Below are 10,884 nucleotides of genomic sequence, written 5' to 3'. Positions count from 1 at the left end.
GTTGCTCTCTAGGACCTTTAGGTGTTGCTCTCTATGACCAGCAGGTGTTGCTCTCTAGGACCTTTAGGTGTTGCTCTCTAGGACCTTTAGGTGTTGCTCTCTAGGACCTTTAGGTGTTGCTCTCTAGGACCATTAGGTGTTGCTCTCTAGGACCAGCAGGTGTTGCTCTCTAGGACCAGCAGGTGTTGCTCTCTAGGACCAGCAGGTGTTGCTCTCTAGGACCTTTAGGTGTTGCTCTCTAGGACCTTTAGGTGTTGCTCTCTAGGACCTTTAGGTGTTGCTCTCTAGGACCTTTAGGTGTTGCTCTCTATGACCAGCAGGTGTTGCTCTCTAGGACCTTTAGGTGTTGCTCTCTAGGACCTTTAGGTGTTGCTCTCTAGGACCAGCAGGTTTTGCTCTCTAGGACCTGTAGGTGTTGCTCTCTATGACCTTTAGGTGTTGCTCTCTAGGACCTTTAGGTGTTGCTCTCTAGGACCTTTAGGTGTTGCTCTCTATGACCTTTAGGTGTTGCTCTCTATGACCTTTAGGTGTTGCTCTCTAGGACCAGCAGGTGTTGCTCTCTAGGACCTTTAGGTGTTGCTCTCTAGGACCAGCAGGTGTTGCTCTCTAGGACCTTTAGGTGTTGCTCTCTAGGACCAGCAGGTGTTGCTCTCTAGGACCTTTAGGTGTTGCTCTCTAGGACCAGCAGGTGTTGCTCTCTAGGACCTTTAGGTGTTGCTCTCTAGGACCATTAGGTGTTGCTCTCTAGGACCAGCAGGTGTTGCTCTCTAGGACCAGCAGGTGTTGCTCTCTAGGACCAGCAGGTGTTGCTCTCTAAGACCAGCAGGTGTTGCTCTCTAGGACCTTTAGGTGTTGCTCTCTATGACCTTTAGGTGTTGCTCTCTATGACCTTTAGGTGTTGCTCTCTAGGACCAGCAGGTGTTGCTCTCTAGGACCTTTAGATGTTGCTCTCTAGGACCTTTAGGTGTTGCTCTCTAGGACCAGCAGGTGTTGCTCTCTAGGACATTTAGGTGTTGCTCTCTAGGACCAGCAGGTGTTGCTCTCTATGATCTTTAGGTGTTGCTCTATAGGACCAGCAGGTGTTGCTCTCTAGGACCTTTAGGTGTTGCTCTCTAGGACCAGCAGGTGTTGCTCTCTAGGACCTTTAGGTGTTGCTCTCTAGGACCAGCAGGTGTTGCTCTCTAGGACCTTTAGGTGTTGCTCTCTAGGACCTTTAGGTGTTGCTCTCTATGACCAGCAGGTGTTGCTCTCTAGGACCTTTAGGTGTTGCTCTCTAGGACCTTTAGGTGTTGCTCTCTAGGACCTTTAGGTGTTGCTCTCTAGGACCATTAGGTGTTGCTCTCTAGGACCAGCAGGTGTTGCTCTCTAGGACCAGCAGGTGTTGCTCTCTAGGACCAGCAGGTGTTGCTCTCTAGGACCTTTAGGTGTTGCTCTCTAGGACCTTTAGGTGTTGCTCTCTAGGACCTTTAGGTGTTGCTCTCTAGGACCTTTAGGTGTTGCTCTCTATGACCAGCAGGTGTTGCTCTCTAGGACCTTTAGGTGTTGCTCTCTAGGACCTTTAGGTGTTGCTCTCTAGGACCAGCAGGTTTTGCTCTCTAGGACCTGTAGGTGTTGCTCTCTATGACCTTTAGGTGTTGCTCTCTAGGACCTTTAGGTGTTGCTCTCTAGGACCTTTAGGTGTTGCTCTCTATGACCTTTAGGTGTTGCTCTCTATGACCTTTAGGTGTTGCTCTCTAGGACCAGCAGGTGTTGCTCTCTAGGACCTTTAGGTGTTGCTCTCTAGGACCAGCAGGTGTTGCTCTCTAGGACCTTTAGGTGTTGCTCTCTATGACCTTTAGGTGTTGCTCTCTATGACCTTTAGGTGTTGCTCTCTATGACCTTTAGGTGTTGCTCTCTAGGACCAGCAGGTGTTGCTCTCTAGGACCTTTAGGTGTTGCTCTCTAGGACCAGCAGGTGTTGCTCTCTAGGACCTTTAGGTGTTGCTCTCTAGGACCAGCAGGTGTTGCTCTCTAGGACCTTTAGGTGTTGCTCTCTAGGACCAGCAGGTGTTGCTCTCTAGGACCTTTAGGTGTTGCTCTCTAGGACCAGCAGGTGTTGCTCTCTAGGACCTTTAGGTGTTGCTCTCTAGGACCTTTAGGTGTTGCTCTCTAGGACCTTTAGGTGTTGCTCTCTAGGACCTTTAGGTGTTGCTCTCTAGGACCAGCAGGTGTTGCTCTTTAGGACCAGCAGGTGTTGCTCTCTAGGACCTTTAGGTGTTGCTCTCTAGGACCAGCAGGTGTTGCTCTCTAGGACCTTTAGGTGTTGCTCTCTAGGACCAGCAGGTGTTGCTCTCTATGACCTTTAGGTGTTGCTCTATAGGACCAGCAGGTGTTGCTCTCTAGGACCTTTAGGTGTTGCTCTCTAGGACCAGCAGGTGTTGCTCTCTAGGACCAGCAGGTGTTGCTCTCTAGGACCAGCAGGTGTTGCTCTCTAGGACCTTTAGGTGTTGCTCTCTATGACCAGCAGGTGTTGCTCTCTAGGACCAGCAGGTGTTGCTCTCTAGGACCTTTAGGTGTTGCTCTCTAGGACCTTTAGGTGTTGCTCTCTAGGACCATTAGGTGTTGCTCTCTAGGACCAGCAGGTGTTGCTCTCTAGGACCAGCAGGTGTTGCTCTCTAAGACCAGCAGGTGTTGCTCTCTAGGACCTTTAGGTGTTGCTCTCTATGACCTTTAGTTGTTGCTCTCTAGGACCTTTAGGTGTTGCTCTCTAGGACCTTTAGGTGTTGCTCTCTAGGACCTTTAGGTGTTGCTCTCTAGGACCTTTAGGTGTTGCTCTCTAGGACCAGCAGGTGTTGCTCTCTAGGACCAGCAGGTGTTGCTCTCTAGGACCTGTAGGTGTTGCTCTCTATGACCTTTAGGTGTTGCTCTCTAGGACCTTTAGGTGTTGCTCTCTAGGACCTTTAGGTGTTGCTCTCTATGACCTTTAGGTGTTGCTCTCTAGGACCAGCAGGTGTTGCTCTCTAGGACCTTTAGGTGTTGCTCTCTAGGACCAGCAGGTGTTGCTCTCTAGGACCTTTAGGTGTTGCTCTCTATGACCTTTAGGTGTTGCTCTCTATGACCTTTAGGTGTTGCTCTCTATGACCTTTAGGTGTTGCTCTCTAGGACCTTTAGGTGTTGCTCTCTAGGACCTTTAGGTGTTGCTCTCTAGGACCAGCAGGTGTTGCTCTCTAGGACCAGCAGGTGTTGCTCTCTAGGACCTTTAGGTGTTGCTCTCTAGGACCTTTAGGTGTTGCTCTCTAGGACCTTTAGGTGTTGCTCTCTAGGACCTTTAGGTGTTGCTCTCTAGGACCAGCAGGAGTTGCTCTTTAGGACCAGCAGGTGTTGCTCTCTAGGACCTTTAGGTGTTGCTCTCTAGGACCTTTAGGTGTTGCTCTCTAGGACCTTTAGGTGTTGCTCTCTAGGACCTTTAGGTGTTGCTCTCTAGGACCATTAGGTGTTGCTCTCTAGGACCAGCAGGTGTTGCTCTCTAGGACCAGCAGGTGTTGCTCTCTAGGACCAGCAGGTGTTGCTCTCTAGGACCAGCAGGTGTTGGTCTCTAGGACCAGCAGGTGTTGCTCTCTAGGACCAGCAGGTGTTGCTCTCTAAGACCAGCAGGTGTTGCTCTCTAGGACCAGCAGGTGTTGCTCTCTAGGACCTTTAGGTGTTGCTCTCTATGACCTTTAGGTGTTGCTCTCTAGGACCAGCAGGTGTTGCTCTCTATGACCAGCAGGTGTTGCTCTCTAGGACCTTTAGGTGTTGCTCTCTAGGACCTTTAGGTGTTGCTCTCTATGACCAGCAGGTGTTTCTCTCTAGGACCTTTAGGTGTTGCTCTCTAGGACCTTTAGGTGTTGCTCTCTAGGACCAGCAGGTGTTGCTCTCTATGACCAGCAGGTGTTGCTCTCTAGGACCTTTAGGTGTTGCTCTCTAGGACCTTTAGGTGTTGCTCTCTAGGACCTTTAGGTGTTGCTCTCTAGGACCAGCAGGTGTTGCTCTCTACGACCTGTAGGTGTTGCTCTCTAGGACCTTTAGGTGTTGCTCTCTACGACCTTTAGGTGTTGCTCTCTAGGACCAGCAGGTGTTGCTCTCTATGACCAGCAGGTGTTGCTCTCTATGACCAGCAGGTGTTGCTCTCTATGACCTTTAGGTGTTGCTCTCTAGGACCTTTAGGTGTTGCTCTCTAGGACCTTTAGGTGTTGCTCTCTAGGACCTTTAGGTGTTGCTCTCTAGGACCTTTAGGTGTTGCTCTCTAGGACCTTTAGGTGTTGCTCTCTAGGACCTTTAGATGTTGCTCTCTATGACCTTTAGGTGTTGCTCTCTAGGACCTTTAGGTGTTGCTCTCTATGACCTTTAGGTGTTGCTCTCTAGGACCTTTAGGTGTTGCTCTCTATGACCTTTAGGTGTTGCTCTCTAGGACCTTTAGGTGTTGCTCTCTAGGACCTTTAGGTGTTGCTCTCTAGGACCAGCAGGTGTTGCTCTCTAGGACCAGCAGGTGTTGCTCTCTAGGACCAGCAGGTGTTGCTCTCTAGGACCAGCAGGTGTTGCTCTCTAGGACCTTTAGGTGTTGCTCTCTAGGACCTTTAGGTGTTGCTCTCTAGGACCTTTAGGTGTTGCTCTCTAGGACCAGCAGGTGTTGCTCTCTAGGACCAGCAGGTGTTGCTCTCTAGGACCAGCAGGTGTTGCTCTCTAGGACCAGCAGGTGTTGCTCTCTAGGACCAGCAGGTGTTGCTCTCTATGACCAGCAGGTGTTGCTCTCTAGGACCTTTAGGTGTTGCTCTCTAGGACCTTTAGGTGTTGCTCTCTAGGACCAGCAGGTTTTGCTCTCTAGGACCTGTAGGTGTTGCTCTCTATGACCTTTAGGTGTTGCTCTCTAGGACCTTTAGGTGTTGCTCTCTAGGACCTTTAGGTGTTGCTCTCTATGACCTTTAGGTGTTGCTCTCTATGACCTTTAGGTGTTGCTCTCTAGGACCAGCAGGTGTTGCTCTCTAGGACCTTTAGGTGTTGCTCTCTAGGACCAGCAGGTGTTGCTCTCTAGGACCTTTAGGTGTTGCTCTCTATGACCTTTAGGTGTTGCTCTCTATGACCTTTAGGTGTTGCTCTCTATGACCTTTAGGTGTTGCTCTCTAGGACCAGCAGGTGTTGCTCTCTAGGACCTTTAGGTGTTGCTCTCTAGGACCAGCAGGTGTTGCTCTCTAGGACCAGCAGGTGTTGCTCTCTAGGACCAGCAGGTGTTGCTCTCTAGGACCTTTAGGTGTTGCTCTCTAGGACCAGCAGGTGTTGCTCTCTAGGACCTTTAGGTGTTGCTCTCTAGGACCAGCAGGTGTTGCTCTCTAGGACCTTTAGGTGTTGCTCTCTAGGACCTTTAGGTGTTGCTCTCTAGGACCTTTAGGTGTTGCTCTCTAGGACCTTTAGGTGTTGCTCTCTAGGACCTTTAGGTGTTGCTCTCTAGGACCAGCAGGTGTTGCTCTTTAGGACCAGCAGGTGTTGCTCTCTAGGACCTTTAGGTGTTGCTCTCTAGGACCAGCAGGTGTTGCTCTCTAGGACCTTTAGGTGTTGCTCTCTAGGACCAGCAGGTGTTGCTCTCTATGACCTTTAGGTGTTGCTCTATAGGACCAGCAGGTGTTGCTCTCTAGGACCTTTAGGTGTTGCTCTCTAGGACCAGCAGGTGTTGCTCTCTAGGACCAGCAGGTGTTGCTCTCTAGGACCAGCAGGTGTTGCTCTCTAGGACCTTTAGGTGTTGCTCTCTATGACCAGCAGGTGTTGCTCTCTAGGACCAGCAGGTGTTGCTCTCTAGGACCTTTAGGTGTTGCTCTCTAGGACCTTTAGGTGTTGCTCTCTAGGACCATTAGGTGTTGCTCTCTAGGACCAGCAGGTGTTGCTCTCTAGGACCAGCAGGTGTTGCTCTCTAAGACCAGCAGGTGTTGCTCTCTAGGACCTTTAGGTGTTGCTCTCTATGACCTTTAGTTGTTGCTCTCTAGGACCTTTAGGTGTTGCTCTCTAGGACCTTTAGGTGTTGCTCTCTAGGACCTTTAGGTGTTGCTCTCTAGGACCTTTAGGTGTTGCTCTCTAGGACCAGCAGGTGTTGCTCTCTAGGACCAGCAGGTGTTGCTCTCTAGGACCTGTAGGTGTTGCTCTCTATGACCTTTAGGTGTTGCTCTCTAGGACCTTTAGGTGTTGCTCTCTAGGACCTTTAGGTGTTGCTCTCTATGACCTTTAGGTGTTGCTCTCTAGGACCAGCAGGTGTTGCTCTCTAGGACCTTTAGGTGTTGCTCTCTAGGACCAGCAGGTGTTGCTCTCTAGGACCTTTAGGTGTTGCTCTCTATGACCTTTAGGTGTTGCTCTCTATGACCTTTAGGTGTTGCTCTCTATGACCTTTAGGTGTTGCTCTCTAGGACCAGCAGGTGTTGCTCTCTAGGACCTTTAGGTGTTGCTCTCTAGGACCTTTAGGTGTTGCTCTCTAGGACCAGCAGGTGTTGCTCTCTAGGACCTTTAGGTGTTGCTCTCTAGGACCTTTAGGTGTTGCTCTCTAGGACCTTTAGGTGTTGCTCTCTAGGACCTTTAGGTGTTGCTCTCTAGGACCTTTAGGTGTTGCTCTCTAGGACCAGCAGGAGTTGCTCTTTAGGACCAGCAGGTGTTGCTCTCTAGGACCTTTAGGTGTTGCTCTCTAGGACCTTTAGGTGTTGCTCTCTAGGACCTTTAGGTGTTGCTCTCTAGGACCTTTAGGTGTTGCTCTCTAGGACCATTAGGTGTTGCTCTCTAGGACCAGCAGGTGTTGCTCTCTAGGACCAGCAGGTGTTGCTCTCTAGGACCAGCAGGTGTTGCTCTCTAGGACCAGCAGGTGTTGGTCTCTAGGACCAGCAGGTGTTGCTCTCTAGGACCAGCAGGTGTTGCTCTCTAAGACCAGCAGGTGTTGCTCTCTAGGACCAGCAGGTGTTGCTCTCTAGGACCTTTAGGTGTTGCTCTCTACGACCTTTAGGTGTTGCTCTCTAGGACCAGCAGGTGTTGCTCTCTATGACCAGCAGGTGTTGCTCTCTAGGACCTTTAGGTGTTGCTCTCTAGGACCTTTAGGTGTTGCTCTCTATGACCAGCAGGTGTTTCTCTCTAGGACCTTTAGGTGTTGCTCTCTAGGACCTTTAGGTGTTGCTCTCTAGGACCAGCAGGTGTTGCTCTCTATGACCAGCAGGTGTTGCTCTCTAGGACCTTTAGGTGTTGCTCTCTAGGACCTTTAGGTGTTGCTCTCTAGGACCTTTAGGTGTTGCTCTCTAGGACCAGCAGGTGTTGCTCTCTACGACCTGTAGGTGTTGCTCTCTAGGACCTTTAGGTGTTGCTCTCTACGACCTTTAGGTGTTGCTCTCTAGGACCAGCAGGTGTTGCTCTCTATGACCAGCAGGTGTTGCTCTCTATGACCAGCAGGTGTTGCTCTCTATGACCTTTAGGTGTTGCTCTCTAGGACCTTTAGGTGTTGCTCTCTAGGACCTTTAGGTGTTGCTCTCTAGGACCTTTAGGTGTTGCTCTCTAGGACCTTTAGGTGTTGCTCTCTAGGACCTTTAGGTGTTGCTCTCTAGGACCTTTAGGTGTTGCTCTCTAGGACCTTTAGATGTTGCTCTCTATGACCTTTAGGTGTTGCTCTCTAGGACCTTTAGGTGTTGCTCTCTATGACCTTTAGGTGTTGCTCTCTAGGACCTTTAGGTGTTGCTCTCTATGACCTTTAGGTGTTGCTCTCTAGGACCTTTAGGTGTTGCTCTCTAGGACCTTTAGGTGTTGCTCTCTAGGACCAGCAGGTGTTGCTCTCTAGGACCAGCAGGTGTTGCTCTCTAGGACCTTTAGGTGTTGCTCTCTAGGACCAGCAGGTGTTGCTCTCTAGGACCATTAGGTGTTGCTCTCTAGGACCATTAGGTGTTGCTCTCTAGGACCAGCAGGTGTTGCTCTCTAGGACCTTTAGGTGTTGCTCTCTAGGACCAGCAGGTGTTGCTCTCTAGGACCAGCATCAACATATCATATCTGGGCAGAAGAAGAAGAATAAGACCTTTGTTAAGCTGAGCCTCAGCCCCACCTGTCAGAGTAGGATCTTCTGCTGGTGCCGTGTGTGTGTGAAGGTGGGGGAGCTTTGAAGAACAAAAGAAAGTGTTTGAAGCAGGGGAAGTCTTTGTGTGTTTGAGTGAGAGAGAGATGCAGGCAGTGAAGTGTGTCTGTGGGTATATAGTGGTTAGTATCCTCAGAGGAAAACTCTCTCTCTCTCTCTCTCTCTCTCTCTCTCTCTCTCTCTGTCTCTGTCTCTGTCTCTCTCTCTCTCTCTCTCTCTGTCTCTCTCTCTCTCTCTCTCGCTCTCTCTCTCTCTCTCTGTCTCTGTCTCTCTCTCTCTCTCTGTCTCTCTCTCTCTGTCTCTCTCTCTCTCTCTGTCTCTCTCTCTCTCTCTGTCTCTCTCTCTCTCTCTCTCTCTCTCTCTCTCTCTCTGTCTCTCTCTCTGTCTCTCTCTCTGTCTCTCTCTCTCTCTCTCTCTCTCTCTCTCTCTCTCTCATCCTCTTCTTCTTCTCTCCTTTCCAGCAGGTAAGGGGGTGCCATGCCAGCTGCTGTTCCCCCTCTGCTCCCCCTCTCCACCTGGTGGTGGTGTCTGGTACTGTTGCTGCCCCTACAGCCCCAGGCCCTGACCCAGCCACAGCCGGACCCTAACCCAGAGAAGGCCTCTCCCGCTGGGCAGGCCTTCCCTTACCTCTCCCTGGATGGATCTCCCCTCAGCCACCTCCTGCTGGACCCCAGGTCTGGTCATCTGTACGTGGGGGCGGTCAACCATCTCTACCACCTGTCCCCTGACCTCCAGGTAATTAGAATGTCTTTATATCACCTGGCTCCAGTTGTTCTAAAGTTATCCATCTGGATTTTTGGCTATGGGATAGGATTAAATGCATAGAGATAGAATGAATAGAACTGAGCCCTACGCTACGACGCTGGTTTGAGGAGTTAGCTAGGTAACTTTGGTCAACTCGGGATAACCGGTACCACGAAGTGGCTCCCCTTTTAGCCAGGTAAATTTCGATGCCAACGAATCCTTCAGATTGAAACTGCTCCGGGGCAGGCTAACTCACGGATAACTCCACTTACCCTGAATTAAATGACTGAGCCGCGAGTTGAGGACCAGTGAAATCAGATTTCCTCCCCCAAGCAAAGATTGCGTCATCATCCCCTTCATTTGAGGAAGACGACTGATTCAATTATTTTGTTTTGTGTTAAAAAATTGTCATTTAAAATATATCCACATTCAGGGATTTTTCTGGCATTGTAATCTCTGGGCCTAAGCTTTTTTTTGTCCAAACAGTGTATATATATTTTTTTATATATACATTTTCGGGATGGAAAAATGCTTTCAGTAACCAGGTTTTCATCCAACCTTAGTTGTAGAGTAAAGTACCTGTCAGATAAAACCTTTAATGACAGGCCTGATGAAAACAGAACATTTTTCGGTAAACTACAAAATAAAACACGCTAGACAAGGGTGAGATCTTTTAGTGTCGGTAAAATGAATTATGCGTGAAATATAGGTGGAAAAGCTTTTATGCTCAAATGTTGATATAATAACCATCATGTCGAAGTGAAGTTGGAATCAGATGATGACGTTGTGCGGTCCTCCCACTAGGACTCGTTGGGAAAGCATGCAGTTTATTAAGCTACAGATGAAATCAATTATGATGAACTTCATAGAATGGTGAAAGTGCAACGTGATAATCTTGATGTTCCTTTACATTTACATTTTAGTCATTTAGCAGACGCTCTTATCCAGAGCGACTTACAGTTAGTGAGTGCATACATATTTTTATTTTTTTTTCATACTGGCCCCCTGTGGGAATCGAACCCACAACCCTGGCGTTGCAAACGCCATGCTCTACCAACTGAGCTACATCCCTGCCGGCCATTCCCTCCCCTACCCTGGACGACGCTGGGCCAATTGTGCGCCGCCCCATGGGTCTCCCGGTCGCGGCCGGCTACGACAGAGCCTGGATTCGAACCAGGATCTCTAGTGGCACAGCTAGCACTGCGATGCAGTGCCACTGCGTCTTATTGTGGTGAAATGATGCTTGGCTGCCGTTTGACAAATAAAAATAATCCCTCTCTTTTGTCCATAATAATCTCATCATGTAATAGGCTATACGTGCTCTCTAGTGGGGACACTCGCTAAATAACGCAAAATGTTTTGTGACTAAACCGTCAGTAGAATGGAAAAATGATGGAAACCAACATTACATTTTCTATTCGGTACATGAGAATTTAAACGCAAAAGGTATTTTTATGTGCACTGTGTCATCACACACAGTCTTTGATCTGCAACACGTCAATTTGATTGAAACGTCTCTGGTGGGAAAATGCAAATATTGTTTTTAAGCGGATTTTAAAATATTTGCAGGAAAATCTGTCACCAATTGGATGGAAGCCTAGCTAGTGTCAACTTAAACGACTAAAACCAGATATAAAGTATTTAGGGATCAATTAAAATGTGGCACTGACTCGTCCATGGGTTGAAGTTTCAGCATTGTCTCAATGACGAGTTCAGCAGTTACAAGCCTGCTAGAGTTAGTGGCAGGGGGATGAGTAATATCCACCGTCGTAGTAGGCTACGGATGAAGGCTGAGCTGGAATGGGAAGCTAACCGAAGCTGGCTAGCTTCACAAAAAGTAGCCTGAGTAGATCTAGCACGCTTCGTAGTATATTCTTCAGGAGTCCCCATTCAAATCAGTGATTCGTCCATCCTATGCATTCTATCTCTATGCATTTAATCCCATCCAATAGGCAAAATCCAGATAATTTTTGAAACACTGTTCCCTGGGCAGTCCCCCAGCTCTCTATGCACTGGTTTCCCAAAACACAGATTAAGACTTGT

General features: G+C 48.9%; 1 protein-coding gene across 1 annotated transcript in view; it reads left to right on the top strand.

The window, feature by feature from the left end:
- Positions 1-8,562: 8,562 nt before the first annotated feature.
- LOC311122283 (plexin-B3-like) overlaps positions 8,563-10,884 on the top strand; it is a gene marked incomplete at its 3' end in the record, with an annotated part of 58,835 nt that continues 56,513 nt past the window's right edge. The window contains exon 1 of the mRNA XM_084196670.1: positions 8,563-8,832. Within this exon, the coding sequence (XP_084052796.1) occupies positions 8,575-8,832 (258 nt within the window). The remainder of the gene's footprint in view (positions 8,833-10,884) is intronic.

This window comes from Coregonus lavaretus (genome assembly GCF_964263955.1).
Source record: "Coregonus lavaretus genome assembly, contig: HAP1_SCAFFOLD_1722, whole genome shotgun sequence".
Lineage (NCBI taxonomy): Eukaryota > Metazoa > Chordata > Actinopteri > Salmoniformes > Salmonidae > Coregonus > Coregonus lavaretus.
This window is presented reverse-complemented; position numbering and strand designations above follow the sequence as displayed.